The following is a 26,565-nucleotide window of genomic DNA, read 5'->3' as shown; positions in this document are numbered from 1 at the left end:
GTTGAGTTTCATGATGAAGCCAGGTTCCTAGTAGGAGGAACTGAGGACTTCTAGCCTACCTCCTCATTAAATGTCCACCAATCAGGGTTGAGTTTCACTTGTCAGGGGCATTCCCTTTTACAAATGTATTTAAGGCATCCAGTGTCTCCATGGACTTGTCTTTAGTTACTGAAAGAAACCACTGATCATCAATTTATTGATTGCCAGATGACATAATTAATAAATTGATCATTAATTACCCAGAAATGTTATCTCTCAGGGTTTTTCATTTGTCACATAAGGTGTATGACAATCTACCTCAGAGAAATCATTCTCCAGGCAGGTTCCAGAGATAACCCAAATGGCTTAGATAAAGGCACAGATGGCTCAACTCAGCTTCCAGGACTAGAGAGGTAGTAATCTTGTTGTATTCTGCCTGACAAAACCAATCTGCCATATTGTTGAGTTGTGAAAGAACACTGATGGAAGAGAGAGAGAGAGAGAATCTAGAGCAGGGGTGGGGAACCTGCAGCCTCAAGACCACATGTGGCCCTCTAGGTCCTCAAGTGTGGCCTTTTGACTGAGTCCAAGTTTTATAGAACAAATCCTTTCTTTAGGAGGATTTGTTCTGTAAAGTTTGGATCTAGTCAAAGGGTGCACTTGAGAACCTAGAGGGCTACATGTGGTCTCGAACCCACAGGTTCTCCATTCCAGCTCTAGAGAAAAGTAGCAAAGATAGGGAAAGGCTTTGAGTCCAGGTCATATGAGGGTTAATGAAAGGAACTGGGATATTTGACCTGGAGGACAGAAGACTCCAGGAAGACAGGACAATATTCACACATTTGTCCAGCTATCTTTTGGAAGAGAGATTATACTTGTTCTCCTTTGTGCCAGAGGTCAGGATTCAAACTCAGGTCTTCCTGATTCCAAGTCCAACATTCTTTCTGCTGCATCACCTAGTTATGTGCAAATGCACGTATCAGCATATATCAGCCCGGCTGATCAGGAAACCTCCTGTAAGTAGAGGGGGATGAAAACTTGTGGGTGCTCTACTCATACCACTACATCCTCACTGAGCTAAAAGGACATCTCCCTTCCCCTAATCAATGAATAAATAAGGAATTATAACAACTACAGACCAGGTCTACCATCATCTCAAAAACCAGAGTAATTTATTCCATCACACCAATCACCACTACCATTTGCAAGAGATAGCTCTTTTCCTTTCACAGCCTCCCTAACTGCATCTGCTTGAATACTTGTAAATGACAGAGAACTCAACTGCCTACCAAGGCAGCTCATTCCACTGGGGTTAGCTCTGAGTGTTAGGAAGTCCTTTCTTAAATTGTTGTGACACCTAGCCCATACCCCCTTGCTAAATTGTTTTTTAACTCTACTTTCTGGGACAACATAAACCAAGTCTGCTCCCTCAGCCCCAGGAACACTCCCAAAATGTCATCTTCTTTGGTGGTGGCAGAGATAACAGGAAGAAGGGGAGAGATGAGAGATATTTTAAGTGGAGCATGTTCAGGCTTTGTCAAATCTGGTGGAGGTTTTGAGTCTAGTTGGCTGGGGAGAGGGACAATTTCAGCAACAAGGAAGTCAAGAAGAGAAGCAGATTTGGAGGGAAAATCAGACTCAAAGGGCCAGAGAAGGTGACAGAGAATGGACAGAGAGGTAGGTGAACCAAACGGTGTCATGGAGGCCAAAGGAAGAAACAGTGTCCAGAAGGAGAGAGTGGTCAAAAGTACCAAAATCAGTAGAAAAGTCAAAGAAACTGAGCCCTAAGGAAAAGCCATTGAATTTGTTGCTAAGGCTATTACTAGAGACTTTGGAGAGAACACTTTCAGTGGAATGGGGAGGGCAGACATCATGACGATGACCAGAGTGGGAAGGGGGGAGGAAGTGGAGACTTAGTCAGCCTCACAGTGAAATATATTGGATTGGATGTTCTATAAACATCCAATATATCCAAAACTCAATATATCCAAAATGGAATTCATTATCTTCCCCCCCCAACCCCTCCTTTCTTCCCAACTTCCTTAATGTGATAAAGGGCATCACCACCCTCCCAAGTTTGTAACCTTAGTGTCACCAACCATCCTCCCAGGCACCAAGGCCTGCAACCTTAGTGCCATTCCTTAAGTCTCACTGCCCCAAAATCCAATCTGTTGCCAAGGACGGTCAGTTTTACCTTTCTAAACCTCTTACATATATACACCACCTTCTCTCCTCTGACACAGCCATTACTCTGATATGGACTCATCACTTCATACTTGAACAGTTCTGATGGCCTGTTGGTTGATCTCCTTACCAGATTTCTCTACTCTGGTCCATGCTCCACTCAGCTTTCAAATTAATCTTCCTTAAACACTAGCTGGTGTCTATAGGCACATCATCTCCCTTTTTTGGGCCTCAGTTTCCTAGTCTATAAAATGAAAGGGTTGATTCAGATGGTCTCCAAGATTCCTTCTACCTCCAACATTCTAGTCTTGTGTTTTGTGAAAATGGAAATCTGGAGGGTACCCAAATCAGGGAACAGCAGCACCCTGGGAGAAGGTAGAGCTAAGGGTTTGGAGAGATGAGAGTGTGTCTATTAGCCAGTCAACTTTTTCTAGGTCTCCTGGGGACATGAGGGGAGACATAGTCCTATCTTCAAGGGACCCCTCAGTATAAATTGAGAGATATAAATTGGAAGGACCTCAAAAGTCATCTTGTTGATCTGGTAACTAAGATCACCACCTCTCCTGCTGCCCTCTGCTGACTAAATCCAGAAGTATCACTTTATCTGAAGAGCCCAGGAGGAATTCTGGCTCCCAGTCAATCATTCTATTTAGGATCCTAGGTTAAAGTGGAAGAAACCTCAAAGGTCATCAAATGTAATTTTACAGATGAGGAAACTGAGGTTCAGAGAGGTGGGTTTGAACCAATTCTTCATTCCTCAACCCAGGGTTTCAGTCACGAATCCCATCCTCTGAGGGCAAGAGTGAGTGCATGGAAATGAAGTAAATCCTAGTCTGAGAGTCCAGTGACAAGTGATCATCCAATCTCCATTTGAACACTTTTTGTGAGGAGGGACTCATCACCTTTCAAGGCTGCCCCATTGAGTTAAAATTTTGAGGAAACTTTAATTCAAATGAACATTTTATTGTGACTATTTTGTACATATAAAAAATGCAAACCAATAACAGTCACATAAGAGAATTCTCCAAATCACAAAAAGAGAAATGCACATTGAAACAACCTGAAGGTTTCACCTAAGTTGTCAAAGATGATGAAAAATGGGAATAGTCAATGGTGAAGGGGCTGTGGAAAGACCAGCATGCTAATGCCTTGATAGTGGAACTGGGAATGGTTCCAAGCAGCCTAGAAAGCAATTGGAAATTATGAAAAGAAAGTAACAAAAATGTCTTTATCCTTTGACCCGGAGATTCCACTTCTAGGCATATACCCTAAGGAGGTCAATGACAAAAAGATGTCCTGGATATACAGCAAAATGTTTTAGAAAGTCTTTCTTTCTCTCTGAGCATTCACCACTCTATTTGCCTTGGGGTATGGGATCATGCTAGATAAGTTGCTTCCTTACACAGCTGGGTTGACTCCTTACAGGGTACAGTGTCTCAGCTATGGGGTCAATTCAATCAAGCAGGTCACTTAGCTGATGGGCTGTTTCTTTACCAGACTCAGCTGTTGCTGCTATCAGCTACAGTGGCCTCTACTGTGGAATCCAGGTGTGGCTGTTGTTACGGTTATTTGTCCTTCGTTCTCAGAGGACCAATGACATCCTGAGGGTGATGTCTTGACCATCTGGTGGCCCTTCCAACCTTTCAAAGGTCATGAGATTGTAACTTGGTTAATTCCATCTCCCAATACTCCTTCACTTAAGATCAGGAAGAATACTGGAGAATATTGGATATGCCCTTTATAACCTAGAAGGAAGGATAAATCCAAGCATACTGCCCTTCTCCTTCTCCCTCTGAGCCTCATTGACCAGTCCCCGCATTATACTACTGTGACTTCTGGAAAGAATAAGACAATAATCTGCCCCTTGGCTCCACATACAACCCACAATCCCTGCAACCTCCAGACCCAAATGAACTTCCTTCCCTGGACATCATTCCTCCAATACGTCTTGTCTTCTATTAGAATGTAAAATCTTAAGAGCAGGCATGTTCTCATTTTCATTTTCTCACTTTTCAGCACCTGGCAGAGTATGCCTAGTCCTCTAATAAATGCCTATTCATTTATTTGGTCCTACATGTTTGTATGCTTTTGTGTAGAGTCAACCCTCTTAAGCCAAAGTCATGTGACGAAGGCTCACTCAGAACACGTCCAAGAAGGAGGCAGGGTGCCTGCTGTCTCTGGATGAAGGTTCTCAGGCTTGTTTCTGATCTGCTAAATCCACAAATTCATGCACCCTGGATCCAAATCCAGCATGTTTTCTATTTCACCATACAGCCTTTACATAAACACAGTAGAAATCAGGATAGTTACGAGACATGGCCAGTGAAAAAGGACAGACTCTAAAGGCTATGTGATCAGAGGAAGAAAGAGCTTAATGAGAGCTGGAATGATCAAGGAAGGATTCCTGGAAAAGCTGAGAATCTGAGAGGGGCCTTAAAGAAGAAGAAGCAATTCATAATCAGGAGGGGAGATGACACAGGTACAGATATTTATAATAGCAGAGAGAATCTTATTTGAATTCTATCTCTCCCAGGGTCAAGCCCAGGGATCACCTGACTTCCAGTCTCTCCCCCAACCAATTCATCCTCAACATAGATGCCCAAATGATATTCTTCCAGTGGAGGCTGACCATGTACTCCCCTACTCAAGAAGCTTGAATGGCTCCCTATTATCTGAGGGATGAAATTTTGTTTGACTTTGAAAGTCATTCACTATCTGGCTCTGACCCAGCTTTCTAGATACAGTATACAGCACTCTCTCTTACACACTTTCCCTCCAAGCCAAACTGACCTTCTTGCTGTTCCCTGAACAGGAAATTCCATCTCCTGTTTCCAGGCTTTTGCATGGGCTGTCCCAGATGCTAGGAATGCACTCTCTCTTCACTCTTGTTTCTTTGAATCCCTAGCTTCCTTCAAAATTCAACAATGGTGCCACCTTCCACAGCAGATCTTTCCTGATTCCCTCCAAATAGTCTCCCAATCCCCACAATTACTCTGTTTTTGTTTTTGCATTTTATATTTACTTAATTTTGGTCCAAATTGTAGAATATGAGCTCTTGAAGGATAGGTACAGACTGCTTCTCTCTCTCTCCCTCTCTCTCTCTCTCTCTCTCTCTCTCTCTCTGTCTCTCTCTTTCTCTTTCACCCTCCTTCTACCTCCCTCTCCTTCTCTCTCAGTAGGAATTTAATAAAAACCTGTAAAAATGAGGTTAATTCAATGAGCCCTTAATAAATAACTGTTGTTTGGAATAATTAAATAAAAAGGTGAAACCAAAATATTAGGAGTTAAAAAAGGAGCATGTGAGGCCCAGAGGCTTCCTAGAAGAGGTGTGATTTGAGGACCAGGAGGATTTGGAAGGGGAGAAGAGCCTTCTAAATGGGCAAACACCCTGAGCAAAGAAATGGGGTTGAGAATGAGTCTGGGGAAGCCTTGAAAGTTAGAAAGGGAGGACTAGAGGACCTTAAAAATCAGGCTGAGGAGACTGTACTTTTACTGGTGGGTCATGTGGAACCATGGCAGTTTCCTGAGCAGGGCTGCGCTATCTGGTCCCTTGTCTAAGAGGGGGGCCATCTCCATCTTCATCCTGGGCCATCTCCAGTCATTCTAAGTATCTGGCCACTGGACCTGGATGGCTCTGGAGGAGAAAGTGAGGCTGGTGACCTTGTACATCCCTCCCTCACTCAAATCAAAGTCAACTGCAAGTCATGTCATCATCTCCCTGATGTCATGGTTCTTTTCAAGAACAAAGGACAAACACAACCTAACGGGGGAAAAGCATGAAGAGATATCAATCAATGACATATTGATCTATGGTCCACTATATTCAGAGCCCTAGGAAAACTCAGTTTGGCTGAGGGGATAGCATATAACCACCAGTAAGACACCACAATACTAGCTCATATCCTTGTAACTTCTTACCTGGACTCTCTTTGCCTCTAATCTCTCCTTTCTCCTATTCATCCTCTGCTCAGTCACCAAAGTGCTTTTCCTACCCCACCCCACTCCTGGCTTAATAAATTCCAGTGGCTCCCTCTATCAGTTAGATATATATTCCTCTCATCTTTAAAGGCTTTCACATTTGGTTTCATTCTGTTTTTCCAGCTTTATTATACATTATCCTTCATACGTTTTTCTACCTAGCAAAACTGGCCTCGCTATCCTACACTACATCTCCTGCCTTAGCACCTTTGCCTCTTAGAATCCCTAACTGCCTTCACAGCTCAGCTAAGTGTCACCTCCTGTGTGAGGCCCTTTCTGATGCTCCCTGCTGCTGGATAGTGCCTTCCTCTGCATTACCTAATTGCATGGTTTATTTATCTGCCAAAGACCCATGGTGCACCTCAACTACTTGGTACTGACAGAGTCACATTGATTACTGATAAGGACATGATCCTGGAGAGATGGGCTGAACACTTCCATAGTGTTCTCAATAGACCATCATCAGTCAATGCTGGTGCCATTAACTTTATAACTCAGGTTGAAGCCAAACTTGCAAGTGAAGAGGTTTTAAATGCCATTAGGCTCCTCTCCTTGGCAAAGTGCCTGGTGATCATTCTATTCCAGCTGAGATTTACAAGGCAGGGGTCCACTGCTCATACAAAAGCTGACTGAAATTTTCTGGGTTATGTGGCCAAAGAAGGTTATTCCCTAGACAGGTGTGGGAAACCTATGGCCTTGAGGCCACATATAGCTCTCTAGGTCCTCAATTGTGGCTCTTTGACTGAATCCAAACTTCACAGAACAAATCCCCTTAATAAAAAGAATTTGTTCTGTAAAACAAAAGGCTGCACCCAAGGACCTAGAAGGCCACATGTGGCATTGAGGTCACAGGTTTCCCACCCTTGCCTAGGAATTCAAGGATGCCTCCATCTCTATGAAAGAAAAGGAAAAGGTTACTCTACAACACTCACACGTGTTGGGTATGGGGGTGGGAGATGGTTCTCTCTCTTACTGCTGGCAAGATTCTTGGCAGAGTCTTCCTTAATAGGCTGATCCTTCACCTAGAAGAGGGTCATCCACCTGAGAACCAGTGTGGCTTCAGAAAGATCTGAGGACAGTCACTATGTTGTTTGCTTCCCATCATCTCCCAGAGAAATGCCAAGAGCAGAACAGAGATCTATACACAACATCTGTTGGTCTGACCAAGGCCTTTGATACTCTCAGTTGTGAGGGCTTGTGGAAGATCATGGCAAAATTTGGTTGCCTGGAGAAATTCATCAGTATTGCATGTCAGTTTTCATGATGGCATGTCTTCCCAGGCTCTAGATAATGGACTATGCTCTGTCACTTTCCCAGTCACCAATGGAGTAAAGCAGGGCCATGTGCTTGCTCCTATGTTTTTAAGTGTAATATGAAAACAATGTGTCAGATGCCTTCAACAAAGACAAAAAAATGGCATCGAGGTCAGCTACTGCATTTATGGTAAATTATTTAACTTGAAAAGGCTACAAGACAAGACTAAAGTAGAGGCAGAGTTGGTACATGAGTTTTTGTTCACAGATGATTGTGCACTCAACCCAGCCTCTGAGGTTGAAATGTAACAGAGTATAGGCATACTCTGCTACTTCTGCTAATTTTGGCCTCACAATTAACACCATGAAAACAGAAGTTCTCCACCAGCCAGCACCATACTATCCATACATGGAACCATTAGTTGCAACACATGAGGAAATTTTGAATGCTGTGGATAAGTTCATTTACCTTGGCAATAAAATTTCCAGGGATGCACACGTAGACGATGAAGTTGATGCATGCATTGCCAGAACTAGCTCAGTGTTTGGGAGACTCTGAAGGAAAGTGTGGGAGAGAAGAGGTATCAGACTGCCTACCAGTCTGAAGGTCTACAAAGCTGTTGTGTTGACCTCATTAGTGTATGCCTGTGAAACCTGGACAGTCTATGAGTGCTATGCCACAACAATGAATCTCTTCCATTTGAATTGTCTTAGAAGATTCTGAAGATCAACTGGCAAAATAAGAAATGGAGCTGAGATTTAAACCCAGATCTTCTGACTCTTTCAAGTTCTAAGGGAATTTATGAATGTCTCCCTGTTCCTCACTTGATTTTTTTTTTGCCTCCTGCAAGAAGCCTTCCTTAACTAAAGACATTCAACTTTTGTTCTGCATTTTCTTTACCCAGAAAGGCTAGTCTCTGTCATCTAATGGATTGGACTCAAAGGCATTGGATAGTCAATCCTCATTTTATGTTGGGGTAAACTGAGGTTCAAGAAGAAAAAGGACTAGTTCAAGGTGATATAGCAAGTCAGTGGCAATACAATTCTGGGATTCCAGGTATCAGGGATCTCAGGCTCCACTATCATTTGTTCACTTAAGCCCAGAAGGAATTGGATTTATGAAGAGAATATTGATTGGGCTTTGGAGTCGGTAAAACCTCGATTGAAATTCCACCTTAGATTTTTTTTCTAATTATGTGACCCCAAGAAAGTCACTTAACCTCTCTGGGCCTCAGTTTCTTCATATGTAAAATTAGAAGGTTACATATGATTACTTTAGAGGTCTCTTCCAGCTCTAACCCTATTGCCCTAAAGGGGCAGCTAGGTGGTGCAGTGGATAGAGCACTAGTGCAGGAGTCAGGAGGACATGAGTTCAAATCTCACCTCAGACACTTGACATTCAAGTTTTGTGACCCTAGGTAAGTCACTTAACCCCAATTGCCTCATCCTGGGTCATGTCCAGTCATCCTGATGAATGATTCACTGGATTCAGATGGCTGGCCAGGCTGCCCAAACCCAGTGATACTAATGAATTCAGTCAGCAGAGGGCAGTGTAGGGTAGTGAAGGCCCGAGAGCAGCAGGAGCAGGCTCGAAGAGAAAGGAGGGAGGATGAAAAGAGGCGACGGGAGGAGAGGAGAGGGAAAACTTTCTAAGCTGGAAGAGATTTTCAAGTTTACCAGGTTCTAACCTCGTTTTTCGGATCAGAAAGAGCATTACCCACAGTCAAGAAGCAAGGAGGGGGGCGGGGAGGAGGAGGGAAAGATAGAAGACGAGAAAGGGGAAGAATGGGGGTAAGAGGGGAGCAGGAGAGGGGAGAAAAGGGAGGGAAAAAGGGAGGGGGAAAGGAGAAAAGAGGAGGGGGAAGAGAGAAAGAGAAGAGAGTAAAAGAGAAGGAAGGAAGGCAGAGAAGGAGAAGGAGGGAAGAGTAGAAGAGGAAACGAGATGGGAGTTAGGAGGTTAGGAAGACGCGCCCCTCTTTGGCTCCTTCTCCTCTTTGCATCTCCCAGCTCAGCCTGGAGTCCCAGCCCGAGAGGAGAGGGAAGACGAGGGGAGGGGCAGGGCTACGGTGCCACCCCAACCCCGCCCTCCCCCCCCCCCCCCAGCCTGGGCACCGGGGAGGAGTGGGGGCGGAGCCAGAGAAGCTGGGTCAGCCCTACTCCCCCACCCCCAGCTCTCCGGCCTCCAGGCCTGGGACCGCCCCTCCGCCTCCCGGGGTGCTCTCGAAGTCCAGTGAATTCAGTCACTGGGGGTCCCAGCCCAGCCCGAGGATTCGGAGCAGAGTGGCCCCTCCTCGCTCACACCCCGCCCCCTCCCCAACGCATTCCCTCCCTCTCGGCCTCCCTTTTTCCCTCCCTCCCTCCTTCCCTCCCTCCTCCCGGCAAAGTTTATTTGCAGGCAACAAAAGAGAGAGGGAGAGAAGGAGGAGGAGGGACCAAGCAAGCGGGGAAACGGCGTGAGAAGGGGGGAAGCCAGAGGAAAAGGATTCTCCCCAGGAGCTCCCTTCCCGCAGGACCCCCAAGGCGGATCTCTGTCGGGGGGCGGGGGCGGCCCGGGGCCCCTGCCCTCGCCCCCGGGCCGCGATGTCCCCGGGCCGGGCAAAGGTGGAGACTGGGGCAGAGGCTGAGGCTGTGGACCAGGGCAGGGGCCGGACCTGGGGCTGGGGCTGAGGCGCGCCGGGGGCCCGGCCGGGACTATGGAGCTTCCAGCACGGCCGCCTTCCTGGCTGCGAGCGGACACGAAAACTTGAGCCAGGGGAAAAGTTAGGTGCTCGCTCTCTCGCTCGCTCACAGGAGAGGCTTGGGCCGGAGGAGAGAGGCTTGGGCCGCGGGAGCTCCCCGCGTCCCCCCTCGTCCCTCCTCCCTGCTCTCGTCTCTCCTTCCCTCTCTCCCAAGTTCCTCCCTCCTCTCTCCCCTGCGCCCTCTCTCCCTCCTTCTTAGTTCCCCTCCCTCCCTCCCTTCTCCCCTCATCCCATCCGTCTCTCCTCAGCTCTATTCCCACTCTCATCCATTCTCCCCAGTTTTCGCCCAATACTCCCCATCCATTCCCCCCTCATCCATCCTCCATATCCTTCACCCCCAGTTCTTCTCCATCCTCTCTAACTGATCCATCCCCTCAGTTTTCACCCATATTCCCCTCGCTCCCGCTCTCATTCATCCCTCCCCATCCAAGTTCTTCTCCTTCCCACCCCCACCTTCAGCTCCCGAGCCTTCTTCCCTCCGCAGAGTAGTACATGGACCCGCTTCTGCGGGGACTCCGAACCCTGTAAGGGCTGTGATTGAGGATCAGAAGAGGGGTGGCCTCCTGCGGAGGGGAGAAGAGGGCTGCCATGACTAGCTGAGGCGTCTGTCTGCCCTCACCTCCTCCAGAGGACCGCCTCCACCTCCCTTCGGAAGGACCAAGAAGCCCCCACCCTCACCCCCAGCCCAGTCTCCCCGGGTGCCCTCCAGGGCTGAGCCATGACCGACGGGCCGCCCCCGCCCCCGCTCTACCGGAGCATCTCGTTCAAACGGCTGGAGCGCTGGAGCGGCGGCCCGGGCTCCGACAGGGCGGACTGTGGGGAGGAGACGACCTCCTCGTCCCCGGGGCTCCGGCGGCGGGCTCCCGGCACCGCCACCCTGGCGGCCTCCCGACGCGTCTCTAAGCTGGCGTCTGGGGGCACGGGGGCTGCGGCCACGTCCTCCCCGCGGCCCCTGCGCAGCCTCTCGCCGTCCGTCCGCCAGTTGTCCCAGCGCTTCGACAGCGCCAGCCGAGGGTCGCGGAGCAGGAGTCGGAGCCAGAACCAGGTCCCCGGGACGGGCTCCCCCAGCGAGGAAGAGGCCCACTGGATGCGGGGCCGGGAGGGGGCGCCGTCGGAGTTCCGCAGGGGACAGTTCTCGGCCGAAGAAGGAGCTGGAGCCGGAGCCGGTGGGGGCGGGCCCGGGTCGGAGCCCGTGGGCCACTGGCCCAGCGTCACGGAGATGCGCAAACTCTTCGGAGGCCAGAACTTCAGACGGCCAAGCCCTGATGGCCTGTGGGGGTCGTCCAGCCCGGCCTCTGCTTCCCCTACCCGAGACGAAGGGGCTCAGAGCCCAGAGGAGCCCCTTGGCCGCCAGCAGCCGCCTCCGCCTCCCCCCAGGACCTGTTTCCCCCTCTCTGGCCTTCGGTCCCCCCTGCCTCGGGCCCAGGCCGAGGGGAGGAGGCAGCAGCAGGCGGATAGTTCACATTCTTGGCATAGTTACTGCCAACCACACGCCGGCCCCCAGGCCTCTGTCTGCTCCTCCTCCTCCTCTCCTGCCACTGCCTTCTATCCTGTCAGCCGCAGCCTGAGCCGAGGAGAGAGCTCTAGCGAGGAGGAAGAGCAGGCCAGGGTCCCCGGGATCTCTGCTACCCCCAGCGCAGGGGCCCAGCCCTCCGGAGGTTCTGGTGGCGAAGGAAACGGGCTGAAGAGAGAAGGTATCCTCCAGGCTTCCTCCTGCAGGAAAGAGGCCTCTGCAGGGGGTTGGGATCTGGACAATGATGGGTTAAAACCAGGCAGGATGGACTCCTCTGAGCAGACCCCTGAAGGTCAGGGCCTGGACCCTCTGAGGCCAGGATGTATATCAGAGAGCCTCCAGTCTTCCCGAGGGTCACAGGAAGGCCTTAGGCAGTTCACCAGGGGCCTGCCAGAGAGTTTTGGAAGCACTTTCCCCATGGTCTCCCGAGTGGCCAAGGTGAGCTTCCCACCCTATGTGGCCAGCCTTGGGCGTCACTCAAGCACAGAGAAGCTGAAGGAGGAGGATCTTTGGACTGGACGAGGAAGCTGGGGCTTGTATCGCTCCCCTAGCTTTGGTACAGGGGATAGTTTTCTCCGGCCTCAGGCTCATTCCCGCCCAAAGCCTCTGGTGTGCATGGGCAAAGGGCAGAGAGACAACCCCACTGAGGCTGGGGAGCCCAGCTACAAGGTCACAGAGCTGGAGAAAAACCGACAGCGGAAATCCCTGTCAAACCCTGACATTGCCAGCGAGACCCTAACCTTACTTAGTTTCCTCCGTTCTGACCTCTCTGAGCTGAAGGTCCGTCGGAGTGGCCGACGACCTGGGGACCACGATGGAGTACCACAAAGCTGCAGCGATGCCTCCGAGGACAGTGAGCTGACTGGGCATCAGGGACCTCTGCTTGCCCCGGCCAGGCAGGCCCTGGGCACTCGCCCAACCCTCAAAGACCTCACAGCCACATTGCGCCGGGCAAAATCATTCTCCTGCTCGGAAACACCCTCCCCTCGGAGGCTCTCCCGGACAGGGGCGCTGAAGCCCAGCTCCTCAGAACTGCTCCTTGCCAGACGGAGGGCTGAGGAAGAGGAGGAGGAAGATGGGCTCCCTGAGGTGGTACAGGATCAATATGTGCAGGAAGCCCAGCAAGTATTTGAGAAGATTAGCCAGATGGGAGCCCAGCAGGATGATGGAGGATCCCCCCCTGACCTGCACCTGCCCACAAGCTCTCCCTGTCAGAGATCCCTGGAGGAACTGTCAGGCCCTGAATCCAGTCTGACGGATGAGGGCATTGTGACAGAACCTGAACCTGCTAGTATTGCCTACCGGGACCTGGGGCCTCTATCAGAGTGGAAGTCTGGGGAGTTCCCCCTCTCCTCATCTCGGATAAATCCCAGTGGCTCCCCACCAGAGGGAGGCTGGGCCCCTACCACTGGGCCCCTGGATGCTCCAGGTACCCCAGGTGCCCTTCGTCGGCGCCGAAAGGGCCCCACTGTAGGCCTTGGTGGAACAGACCTCAGCAATGGAGATGCTGGTGAGGCCTACCGTTCCCTGAGTGACCCAATGCCTCACCACCATCGGCCTACCCCGTTTGAGGAGTCCTCAGGCTTCTCTGTAGATAGCAACTTGTTGGGCTCCCTGGGCCCAAAGGCTGGGCTTCCCACAACATCAGCTATGGCCTTGGCAGATTGTGGGGCTGCTGGGGCCAGTGACTCCTCCATTGGCAGTGACGGTGGGAAGGACTTTCAGGCAGTGATCCAGAGTGTGGTCCACCAGCCAGGTGCCTTGGGCCGGGCAGTGGATGAGCGAGTCCATGGCAGAGCAGCCAAGAAGAAGTCATTGAGTGATCCCAGCCGGCGTGGGGAGCAGGCTAGCCCCGGGTTTGAGGGCCCTGGTGGGGAGCCCATCCTGGAGGCAGCCCTTCCCCCAGCCAGCAGTGAGCCTATCCTACTGGAACATCAATCAGGTGAAGCAGGAAAGACCAGGGCTCAGTCTGAGAGAGTTCTGCCCAAGGCCTTGCCAGTCACTGCCCCCCTGGATTTCCACCTTGACCCCAAGCTAGCTAATGTGCTATCCCCCCGGCTTGCCCGCCGGGGCTCCAAGAAAAGGCCAGCCCGGAGCAGTCACCAGGAGTTCCGAAAAGAGGAGGACACAGCCACACTGGGAAAGACCCAGCCTGGCTCCCGCCATGTTCGACATGCCAGTGAGCCAGCTGCCTTTATCCCCATTGAGGCCCCTGAACCAGTAGCCATGGGCACTGAGAGCTCAGGCTCCACACAGAAGGTCTATCCAACCCTCCAGGTGCCTTCCCTGGAGGATGTTACCAAGCAATACATGCTGGGCCTCCATTCCAGTGAGTCCCCTGCTCCTGGGCCCTCAGATGTGTCCCAGTCCACTCCAGCCACACCAACCTCCACTGAGGCCAAACCACTAGAGGTGGCCCGGCCCCCAGAAGACCCAGTTCCCACTGAAAGGAGGCCAAGTCAGAGCAAACCACAAGTGGTAAGTGTTGAGGGAGGGTGGGGAGGCAGGGGTACAGGGTAGGGGGTAGTGAAAGAGACAAAGAGCTGAGTCCAAATGTCATCACTTTGAACTCTGTTTGGTTTTTGTGTGTGTAGGTATCCAGCAAATAGGTGCTAATTACAAAGGATTCATATCGATTTATAAAGGAATACTATCTGTTAAGAAGGAAATATGGTCTGTTCACTAATGTTTCTTCTATGTTTTCAAATGGGTCTTATTTATTCAGGCTTATCTATTTACAAAACTTTCTCCACTACTCTCAAAGAATTAATATCTGTTCATTCAGTTGGAGTCCCTGTACCAATCTACGCAGAATAGGTGTCATTCATTAAAGAGGTCCATTGCTCAGACCTTATCATTGAGTCTCAACCTAGCTGTCACATCCCTTTACCTCTCTTTTTTAGTCAAAGCCAAGGGAGAAAGTTTGACTGGCTTGGTCCCTTGGGGGCCCCAAGGCTGCTAGCACCAAAGTTTTCTGAGCAGGTACCCTCAGCCCTTAGGGTCTGTTTCTTGCCTCCAACCCAGACTCTCCTCTCTTCTCACCATAATCTTAAGGGGAGAGGTAAGTGCTGAGTGTCTTTCAACTGGAGAATGAGGCAGAAAACAAGAGGCAGTGTTTGGGGGTCCAGAAGGAAGGGGCTAAGTGTCTATGGGGGAAATTTGACCTGGCACCTAAGTGAACTGGAGCCCAGGCAAGGTCAGCAGATCACGCTGTGGGTCTTTTCTTTCTGTGTGCCCCTTGCCCTCTGGCTCCCATTTCTTTTTTCTTCTACTCCCCATTCCCTCCTCCCTTGCCTGCCTTTGCCCAGACCTATGCAGCCATGAAAGCTAAGGGCTGGAAGTCACTTGCCTCTAAATTTTGCTGGCCCCCTTGCCCCTGAGCCTTGGCCTCATCGGTTACTGGGCCTGTGGGAATAATCTTGTGGAAAGAGAACTGGGTTTGGAGTGTGAGGATTCCAAATGAAATCCCAGCTTTGTTAGTCAAGGCTTTCCCTCTGGTTCTCCATGTCTTCTCCAAAATGAGTATCTTCAGTAAGAGCTAGTATTCTTACCCCGGCATCCTTGAACTTTCCATATTTTGTTAACTCTATTTCAATATAATTGGTTTCTTTTGTCTTCCTGTGTATTTTATTTGATGCATTTGAAAACATGATTCTGGGGTAGGTAGCTAAGTGGCATCAGGAGAACCTGAGTTCAAAGGCAGCCTCAGATAGTTACTCAGTGCTTACTACTTACTAGTCACTTAACCCTGATTGCTGCCCCCCAATAAAATAAAATAAAAACAAGATTCTGAGAACAGTACTAGAGATGTTCCCAGAAACCCTAGATGACATGATCTCTAAGGTCCCTTCCTACTCTAAATCCCAGCGTTTGACTGGGCTCTGAGCTCGGCTCCTGGACTTGCCCTCAGGAAGAAGTAGTTCAAATCCCACTTCTAGCATGCAAATCAGGTGGTCTATGAGCTCTGGAAAGGACTTGCTGCCCTCCTCTGTCTCCACACCTTTGCTATGTTAACACCCACACCTGGAAAGGATTCTCCCAGTCCCGTATCTCTATATATGGTCTTGCTGCTAAAATTCTTCTCTTTCCTCATGGCCCAGCTCAGCCACCACCTCCTCCATGAAGCCTTCTCTAATACCACAAGTGAAAGGGATCCCTCTCTTCTCAAATCTCTCCTGGCCCTTTTCTTGAAAGAAACCTCTTCTGGGTGAGGCTAGATTCTGGATTTGGGATCTGGTTTAGTCTCTAGGATGTGGGTTCTCTGGGCTGGGCCCATGGCTCAGGACTGGGCTCTGTGTACCAGACTCAGGACTCAGCCAAGGCTATTTGTGGTTTTGTCCCTGGCTGAGTTGTGTTTGAGGAGTATAGAAGCCTAGCCAAGAGATCCTGACCCAGGGACTCATTTGGTCTCTTCCTGTGCCAACTTCCCTGACTCCCTCCCTTCCCCCTGCCACCCTGGAGGGAGCTGGTTTGGTGAAGGGAGGAGGGAGAGGCCAACGAGGATGTCTCTGTTTCTTCCTAGAACTGCCTTATTTTCCCATGCATTCATGATTGTATGACCTCCCCTTTCCCTCCTCTTGGGCCTCAGATCCATGAGGGAGGCCTCAGCCTAGGGGAGATTCTCCCCATTGTCCACTGCCCCCTGCCCTCCTTTGCCTAGGAGAATCTCTCAGGCAAATCCTGCAGACCCTGAGAGGTCTGTAAGACTGCAGATGGGGGTGGAGTGAGAAAGGGAAACAGAAGCTCTTCAGGGGCTGGGCTAGAGGGAACTGGGGGGACTTCTGAGCAGCTGAGAATTATTTTTGGGAGAGGTTTGGCTTTACTTAACATAGGGCTTTACCATTTCCAAAGCTCTTTACATGGGTTATCTTACTTGGTCCTCACAGTAGCTTTGGGAGGGAAACAAGACAGGAATTATTATCCCCTTTTTGACAGAGGAAGAAACTGAGGCCCAGACTGGGGGATGGGGTTTACTCAAGGCTTCACAGCCTGAAACTCCACAATCAGACTCCAATCTACCATCCACCTTTCCACCCTTATCTCACACTATTTCTCTCCATGTACCTTTTGTTCCAGACGTTCTGGACTACCTGTTGTCCCCTGATCTTATCCTCATGGGCTTAGAATCTGTTATAAAAGCAAACTAGAAGGAACCTCAGAAGTCATAGCATCCATCACCCTCATTTTTATAGATTAAGAAACAGTTGTTGAGTTGTTTTGAGTCGTGTCAGACTCTTTGTGACCTTATTTGGGGTTTTTTTGGCAAAGATACTGGAATGGTTTGCTATTTCCTTTTCCAGCTCATTTTACAAATGAGGAAACTGAGGCAATTAGGGTTAAGTGACTCTCCCAGTAAATGTCTGAAACCAGATTTGAATTCAGGAAGATGAGTCTTCCTGACTCCAGGCCCACACTCTTTCCATTGCACCACTTAAATAAAATAGAGTCCTAGGCATATTGAATGACTTGTCCAGAGTCAGGTAGGCAGTAAGGAATGGAGCCAGGATTTGAACCCAGGTTCTCTGACTTCAAATCTCATGTCCTTCTTCCTGTATCATACTGCCTTCTTCTGTAGCGATGCTTTTATATACTGTACTGCATACCTGAAATAGATTCTCTCAGCCCCAAGGGTATATGTCTACCTCTTCCATACCCAGCTCAGCTGTCCCCTCCTCCATGAAGACTTCCCTGTTTCTCCAGGTGAAAGGGACCATTCCCTCTTCCAACTTCTCATAGCATTTTGCCTGGAAAGACCTTTCCTTTTTCTCATAGTTATTTGTGCACTCCCCTTCCTGGGGCCTTAACTTCCAAAATATCACTTCCCTGAAAGCAAGGCCTGGTGTCTCTTTTATGCTTTTATGTCCAATAGAGATCTCAGGGTCCCATACATAGGAGGCACCTAAGAACTCTGTTGAATTGACTTGAATTGACCAAGGTCACCCAGTGATCAGTGGAGACAGGACATCAGAATGTGAGAGGAAGAACACTAGGTCTGAAAGTCGAGACACCTGGATTTGGGCAAGAAAACCTTTTCTCCCATAAACCTATTGTGCCTAAAATACAAGCACGTTAATGGGAAGAGCAGACATGTGACTCTGTACTCCAAAGGAAAGGGTGCACAGAGTTGATGTAGTTGAACAATCAATGTAGTTGTAGTTAAACAATCAACAAATGAGGCTGAGAAGGAGTAGTGGGACAGATAGGAGGAGAACTAGGTTTGGTCTATGAACACCTGAAGAGAGTATCCAGGAGAGGTGACGATATTCAAGTGTTCAGTGATGCTAGGATCAGGATGAAGAAGGGGCCATTACATTTGGCAAGGGAGAGATTATTGATGCCTTCAGAGGGAGCATATAATAGGAAGAGAGATGATGAGAGGGCCTTCCAGGCAGAAGAAACAGCTTAGGCCAAGTCTCAGTGGTAAGAATAAGATTGTTTTGGAGAAAGTGGATGGTGAGGAGCTGCTACAGTCATCTGGACATCAGGGGAAGAGTCTTGGGTTTGAATGATGAGCCTGGGGATTGAGAGAAGTGATCTAGAGAGACTAGGCAGATAAGGCTCAGTATGTGGGGTTGAGGGAACAGGAGTCAGAGAAAGATCCTAATCAGGGAGAATAGGGTGGGGGTGGAGCCAAGCTGGAGCAAGACTGAGGTTTGCCCTAAAGGCTTAGAAAGGGTATGGTTCTTGTCTTTGAAGACTGTTTTGTGCAAGCAAGATTAAATTTGTTATATTTAGCCCTAGAGAGCAGGGTTAAGAGAAAAGCAATGGCAGAAAGTCACAGAGAGATCGATTTCAGTATTATGGCAGAAAGAACTTCTTAAAACTGAGAGCATGGTGGGGAAATGCTGCTGTTTTTAACAGGATCTCCCACATAGGACCCAAAACTTAGAATGAGGGAAGGGTAATCTGGCATGCATGTGATCTCAGAAGGTAGGGGAGCTCCCCTAGACTAGAAGGGAAAGGTGGGAACTGCCTCATTCCCAGAATGTGTCTCAGGCTCACAAAGGAGCCTTAGGACAGAGAATGTCCCCACTGGAAGGGACCTTAGAACAGAGAATTTTGGAGTGAATAGATGCCCTAGAACATAGAATGTTAAAGCTACAGGGGACCTTAGAACATGGAATATGGAATGTTAGAGTCTGAAAGGACCATCTATCAAGTCAGTTGACACTTGATTGATAAATAAGCACTGTGCTTGACACATAAAAGCAAAGGTCAAAAAGGAAACAGTTCCTTCTCTCAAGAAACCTATAGTCTATCAGTGCAGATAATATGTACATATATAAATATATATAATAGTAGATAAGAAATGAATGCAAGGTAGTTTAGGGAGGAAGGGCACCCCTATCTTTCAGGATCAGAAAAAGTTTCATATAGAAGGTAGGGTCTCACCTGAGTATTAAAAAGAAACATAAATTTCATAGGATCGTAGCTGTAAAGCTAAAAGGGACCTTATCAGCCACAAAATCCAACCCCTTTATTTTGCAAATGAGAAGATGGAGGCACAGAGAAATTAAGTGGCTTACCCATAGTCATACAGCTTGTGAATATTTGATGTGGGATTTGAACCTTGGTCTTCCCGTCTCCAAGGTCCAGTGCCATATTTACTAAAAGCACCTACTTTTGTGCCAAATACCATATTTGGCTCCAAGGATCCAAAGACAGAAATGAAACAGATTTCACCTTCCCTTCCTTGTATTGAAGAGAGGAGTAAGGATTTCCATATGGTGACACAGCGAGTCAGTGACAGAGACCAGCTATCCTATCTCCTAGTCCTTGAATGGGGGTGTCCTTGAATGCCAAGCTGAGGAGGCTGGATTTTCTTGAGAGCTGTGGAAAGCCATAGTGGTACCCAAGGAATGGAAAGACATATGTAAGGTCTGTATCCAACTTGGTTCCAGATCCCCTGCTCTTTCCTATTCCCTCTTGGGAGGTCTAGTCTCTCCTCTTCCACATCTGGCTCTTTGCAGAAGGTACTTTGGGGAAGAAGGAGTTAAGGCTACCAGTTGCTGCTGTCCTTGACTTGGCTCTGATTCTCCCTCCCCCACCAGCTTCTGTTCTGGGAAAGAAAGAGAGGGGCTGACCTGAGTAGCCTTAGTCATCTCTTAGCAGGCTATGAATCTCCAGAAGTAGTAGCTTTTCAGGGCTAGGATGAGGATAGAGGACAGGGCTGGAGGTGAGAAGAAAAATCTAATAGTAGTTTGGTATGATATTTGGAATCAGAGGACTTGAGCTCAAAATCTGATTCTAGTTTCCCCCTTGGTAATTTGGGCATGTTCCTTACCCACTAAAACTAAGGGGATGATTTCTAGGGTTCCTCCCAACCCTTAATCTTCGGATCCTATTAGTCTTGTGTCTGTGTCATGCTTTTGAGTTACAAGAAGTTGATTTCACTTTATAGGGACACATGGGTTCTAGTCCTGGCTTACCTTGGGCAAGTCCCTTTTCCTGGGATTTAGTACTCCTGTCTGTTTAATGGGGAAAATAATCTCTGCCCTACCCCACTAAAAGGAGTGTTTGGAAGGTCTAATGAGAGATGACACCTGTATAGATATGACGGATAGTCATAAAAATAATCACAAACAAACTAAATTCTATGCATCAGGATTAAAAATGTCTTCCTCTGATACATAACACTTATATGACATTGAATAAGTCACTTAAATTCTCTAGGCCAATTATGTAAGATTTTAAATCTCAGAGAAGTTGCCAGCATTCCAAGCAAGTTATCTAAGGTCTTTGCTTAAAGATCTCTACAGAGGAGAATCCCACTACTTCCTAAGGTAGCTGACTCTACTTTGGACTGACTGTAATAGTTACAAAATTTTTCCCTGCCTCTCTGCTGCCTCATGGGATTCTAAAAACATAGACCTAGAGCTGTGAGGGACTTTAGATGCCATCCAGCCCGATTCATCCATTTTATAGATGGAGAAGCTGAGGCATAGAGAAGTTAAGAGACTTTGCCCAACATCACATGGGTAGTAAGTGGGAGAGATGGAATTTGAACCCCAATGCATTATTTCCATTATACCAAGCTGCCTCTACCAGTTGCTTGTAGCTGTGCCCTCTGGGACCAAGCAGATCAAGTTTATTCCCTGTCCCTGGAAAAGAGCCCTGCAGATTCTTAAAGAGTTTTTTTTTTCCTTTTAAGTCTTTCTCTTCTTTAAACTAAATATTCCCACTTTATTCAAGCCATCCTTATATCATCTGGACTCAAAGCCCTTCATCATCCTAGTTGCCTTCCCCTGAACACTCTGTAGTTTTTCAACATTCTTCCTAAAATGCTTTGTTGTTTTTGTAATGGTAGTGGTGATAAGTGGTCCAACTTTTTGTGACCCCATTTGGGGTTTTCTCAGCAGAGATATTGAAATGGTTTGCCATTTCCTTCTCCAGCTCATTTTTCAGATGAGGAAATTGAGACAAACAGGGTTCAGTGACTTGCCCAGGGTCACACAGCTAATAAGTTTCTAAGGCCAAATTTGAATTCAGGAAGATGAGTCTTTCTCATTCTGGAAATGGCATTCTATCCATTGCACTACCTATACATCATACTTTTCCAGATGTGAACTGACCTGAGTGGAGTGCAGTGAGACTATCACCTGTATTCTGAACACCCAGCCTCACATTAGATGAGCTTTTTGGACAGTCACATTGCTCTGCTGATTGTTTATGGAGTTTGCAGTCCACTAAAACCCCTAGACTTTTTTTTTTCTCATTGGAACTATTATAGCTCACCTTTATCTCTCCTTCCTCTGAGTACTTTTAACTTCAGTTAGCTGCTACAAGACAAAGTGGAAAGAGGGTTGTATTTGGACTCAGGAATAGATGAGTTCAAATCCTGACTCAGATACTTACTAGCTTTGTAACCATGGGCAAGTCTCTAAACCTCAGTTTTCTAATTTGTAAAATGGGGATAATAACATCTATTTTACAAATATTTAAAATGCTTTCTAAGCCTTAAAGTGCTATGTAAGTGATTTTTCATCCTTCCCATATGTCACTTTCTTCCTAACTAGACCTGAAACTCCCTAAGAACACTTCTATTCTCCCTCCCATTTGCCCTGAAGTAAGGCCAAGCCCACATCTGGGGACAAGGGAGTTGATCAGGCTAGGCTTTTTCAATTGACTTGTCCTGAATGGAGCCCTCCACCATCCCTCCCCAAGGTTCCCAGGTAACCCCCATCACATGCTTATTGCTCCATTGGTGATGTCAGGGCCCAGTCTGGAATCAAGGCTAGGCCTATAGGACCAGGGAGAAACTGAGATTATTTGACCTAAAGTTAGCAGGCCTTCCCTCAATAGCCTTCTCTGACTCTCTGTTCCCAGAGAGGACTCCTTAGCTTGCCCTTGGCTGTGTGGGCAGTGCTCAGGGTTGGGCCAGGTCCTGGCTCCAGCTTTCTCTTTGCTGCAGATTCTTCATCCTACCCTTTTCCCACCCCCCTCTTCCCCTGCCTTCCCCAAGGACTAAGGAAGGAGAATGACTCATTTATGCAATGTTCTTCTCTCCTTTCTTCTGTTGTCAGCTTTTCCCCCCACCCCTAGCAGGCAAGAGAGCGTGATCTTCTAGAGTATTTCCCCTGGAGACCCAGCCTCCTGCTCCCACTGACCTCCTTGTGTCTCTGTAGTCCTAGCCTGTCAGAGCTGAAAGTGACCTTAGAACAGAGAGCATAGAATTTCAGAGCTGGAAAGGTCTTTAGAACATAGAACACAGAACAGAGAAGGAACCTGAGAACACAGCACCAGAGTTAGAAAGAGCACAGAGAAAGTCAGCACCAGAAGAAACCTTAGAACTTGGAATGGAAGAACTAAAAAGAAGCCTAGAACAGAAAATGTCAACATTGGAAGAGACTCTAGAACATGGAATGGCAGAGCTAAGAGAAACCTCAGAACATAAAATGTCAGGGTTGTAAGGGGCCTTCAAATGGAATGGCAGAGCTAAACATATACACCTCAGACATTAATTACACGTAGGTTTGCTACTTCAGCAGAATTGAAGGTTTTATGGAATAAAACGGAGAGACATCCCAGAGGTGACTCAGTGTCCCCACTGAGAACAAAAAATGTTAATTAGAATGGGAAGGGGATTAAGGATGCAAAATGTCAGAAATGAGAGGGACCTTACAGTCCTTATTAGTCAGAAGAAGACATTATCAGGATAGATCTTCTCAAAGGGAAAATTTGTAAAAGGCCACACGAGGAATCACTGGCATGTATATGGAAACCAAAAGCCTGGACTTTGTGATTCTTAAGCCAGTGTTCTTTCTACTTTGCAGGTAAGATAGTATTACCCCCATTTTATAGATAAGACAGCTAATGCCTAATGAAATTCAGTGGTTCGCCTGTGGTCACACAGTTAATATTTGTGGAGAAAGGAACCATCTACTCTCTTTTCCCTGAATGGCAGGCTTACTTGGACCTTGGGGGACAAACCATCTGAGCTTCTGTGGTTACTCTCCTGCTCCTCAGCCCTTCTCCAGCTGCCTTCAGGAAAGATGAAGTTAGGGGTAGGACATCCAATAGGTCTGGCCTAACAGGAAAGAGGCTGGACTGGTATCCAGGAGACCCTGGCCACTAACTGGCCATTAACAGACTTTGTGAGCTAGGGCCAGTTCCCTTTCCCCTCTCTGGGCCTCAGTATCCTAGACTGTAAAAAAATAGGGCTAATAATCCCTATCCAGTCTCACTCACAAGAGAACTGTAAAATTCAAATGGGAAAGCCTAAAGTTCTGTCCAGATGTGAAGAGGGCTTCTCTTCAGAAGCATTGAACCTTGACCCTTAATTGAGAGTTAATTTCATCAAGCATTAGCTGCCTTATCTATACAATGGGGGTAATATAATCTTACCTGCAGAGTGAAAAGAACCCAGGCTTAAGAATCACAAAATCCTGAGTTTCAGCTCCCATACATGCCAGTGATTCCTTGCGTGACCTTACCCAAATTCCCCAGTGCTAGGATAATGAACCCTTAGACTCATAACATCGCAGATCTCAGACTCTCTGAATCCCAGAGTTCAAAGGGACTTTATAGATCTTTTGCTTTTAGCCAAACTATCTTGATTCTTCTTTCATGAGTAAGGCTGCCCAGGGGCAGGGAGTCCATTTGAGAGGTTATTTCCAGTCGGTCTTCTTCTCACCATCAGTCCCATCTTAGACTTAAGACAGCCCCTAGAACGAAGGAGTTTATAGGTCAGTCAGTCAACAAACATTTGTTAAAGCTGCAAAGAAAGGCAAAAGACATTCCCAGCCCTCAAGGAGCTCTCAGCCTAATGGGTAAGATGACATTCCAACAACTATGTACAATCGAGATAGAGACAGGATAAATTGGAGATAATTAACAGAGGGAAGGCACTAAGATTGAGAGGGCCTGGGAAAGGCATCTTGCAGAAGATGAGACTTGAAGGAAGGCAGTGTGGATGGACGGCTTAGAAAATGAACAGTTTGGACATGGAGTGTCCTGTTTGAGGACCAGCAAAGGGGCAGTTCTATGGATGAGGAGTAGATACTAAAGCCCAGAGAAGAGAAGGGACTTGTTCAAGGTCACACAGCCCTAGGTCATCAGCAGAGCTAAGACCCAATGGCCTCTGGCCCCTTTCCTGAGGTAGGGGTACTGACCACTCTTCTACTTCCCCACTTGTATACCCTGGGGATCTGCACACCCTTCTGTCTGCCATTTCCCTCCCCTACTTGGCCCACCTCACCCCCAGTTTCCCCTTTCCTCACTGAGTTCGAGGTAGACGGGTGTTCAGAATTTTCTTGCTCTCCCTCTGCCTGAGAAGAAGGCTGGGACGAGCCAGGGAGAGTGCAGGGGCCTCTCCCCTCTGCCTTTTTGCTGTGAATTTCCCATGGAAACCATGTTCCCTACATTCTGGTAGGGGAAGTGATTAGGACCCTTGGAATTCTGAGCATTGCTGAAAATCTATAATTAATGTCATGTCACCCGACAGGCAGAGTTTAAGGAGTCGAGGGGGGGGGGGGTGAGGAAAGGTGGGGGGAGGCAGGGAAAAAGATTTCATTTTCCTTGTTTTCCCTTCTCCTGATACGCCTCTCCTCCTCCAGCCTCACTGGCTTGGGTTTACTCACAGCCTGAATATCCACGGGTTTTGTTGACTTCTGGTGAGAAAGGATTTGGGGGGAGGATGAGGAGAAATTCGTATAGTGGAGAGAACACTGATGTGGGAGCCAGGAGATCTGGGTTTGAATTCTGTTTGCATCCTTCCTAACTGTGTGACCCAGGGCAAGTAACTTTCTCTGTCTAACTTGGCTATAAAATGGACTAGAGCAGGGGTTCTTAACCTGAGGCCCATGAACTTTTAAAATATCTTGATAACTATATTTCAACGTAATTGGTCTCCTTTGTAAGGGCAAGTCTCTTCCTGCGTCTGGGTCTCAGTTTCCCCAGCTATAAAGGGGTCTGATGGCAACATGACCTCCCTGGAAGGAGGAGAGAGAAAAGATGTGAAAGGGCCTAGTGACAGTCAAAGGCTGTGTGCCTGCTTAAGAGATAATTACCATGATTGTGTGGGAGCCCAGCTACATCACAAACCTTTTGGGATGGATTATCAGCCAGGCCACGCCCTTGCTTTCATGCAAAACCTCTTCATACAGTTCTGGGGAAGATTGCATCCTGTCTCTGATTTGATTCATTGAACCCTTGGGACAACTCATTTGGCATCCTGACCCATCTCATGGAGAAGGTAACAGAATGGTTGGGAGACTCAGTCAAGGCCACACAGCCTGAGAGCTTGGTGTTAGTCCCCTAGAAATGCTGGAGCAGCCCACTCACCCATCCTTCAATATACATATACACATGTGTACTCATATGTGTACACACACATGCCACTGCTCATTCATGATGCCAGAGAAAGAATGCTGAATTTAGAGTCAGAGGACCTGCGTTCAAATCATGACGCTACTACTTATGACCTATATGACCTTGACTAAGTAGTGTTATTCGTATTTTACAGATAAGAAAACAAAGATTCGAAGAAGGGGAAGGGACTTGTCCACAGTGCTATTATCCTCATTTTAGAGATAGAGAAATTGAGCCTCAGAAAAATGAAGTGCCTTGAACACAATATCATTTTTCTCTCTGAGCTTCAGTTATCTCATCTGTAAAATGGATATAACTCATTGCTTCCATCACAGGATTGCCATGAGAAAAACACTAGAAATGGGAGCTATTATTTTAATTTTACAGATGAGAAAACTGAGCCTCAGAGAGGTTGTGACTAACCCTAGGTCACATGGCTGGTGTCAGCTATAGGATTCTAACTCAGGTCTTCTGACTCTTAAGATCTATGTTTTTTCCTCTTCACTGTCTCCATGGATCCAGATAAGTACAATACAAGTTAAAATATTAGGGGAGTACCAGGTGCTGTGAGATCATATGAGGGAGGGCTCACTTCTAGCTGAGGACATCAGGGAAGGCTTTCCGGAGGAGGTAGCACCTGAACAGAGCCTTGATCTAAAGGGAGGATTTCAACAGTCAGGAAAAGGAATGGAGGGAGTATACTCCAGGCCTGCGGACAAGATTTCCATTTCTGACTGGAACAACCAGTGAGTTGTTGCTGGTAAGATTAGTGTCCTCTGGGACCAAAGGAGCGGACAAAGGCAGAATTTCAGTTCATGATGGGAGGCAGTTAGACTAGAGCTATGGAGAAGGAGGTGGAAATTCCCACCAGTAAGGCATGGGAAGGCCTTTTCCCAGAAACAGCCATCACCTTGGCACTGCAGAAGGGAGAGGCGCCCAGCTGGGCAGCCCGGCGTCTCTCTGGCGCGTCCTGGAGAGGGGCCGTGGGTCCCCAGGGGCAGAGGCCAGGCAAGGCCAGATGAAACCACCTCAGCCCTCCCTCTGCCCCCTGTCAGGAGCGTGTCCCAACTCCCACGAGGCCTGCAAAGAATCCATGGGGTGGGTAGAGGCT

At 48.0% G+C, this 26,565-nt stretch overlaps 1 protein-coding gene across 2 annotated transcripts in view; it reads left to right on the top strand.

Annotated features, from left to right (window-relative positions):
• Nucleotides 1-9,742: 9,742 nt before the first annotated feature.
• Nucleotides 9,743-26,565, top strand: part of ARHGEF17 (Rho guanine nucleotide exchange factor 17) — a 144,070-nt gene continuing 127,247 nt past the window's right edge. For both annotated transcript variants that reach the window (XM_072610931.1, XM_072610930.1), the window contains exon 1: nucleotides 9,743-14,123. In XM_072610931.1, coding sequence (XP_072467032.1) covers nucleotides 10,851-14,123 — 3,273 coding nt within the window. In that variant the 5' untranslated portion in view covers nucleotides 9,743-10,850. The remainder of the gene's footprint in view (nucleotides 14,124-26,565) is intronic.

This window comes from Notamacropus eugenii, chromosome 5, assembly GCF_028372415.1.
Source record: "Notamacropus eugenii isolate mMacEug1 chromosome 5, mMacEug1.pri_v2, whole genome shotgun sequence".
Classification (NCBI taxonomy): domain Eukaryota; kingdom Metazoa; phylum Chordata; class Mammalia; order Diprotodontia; family Macropodidae; genus Notamacropus; species Notamacropus eugenii.
This window is presented reverse-complemented; position numbering and strand designations above follow the sequence as displayed.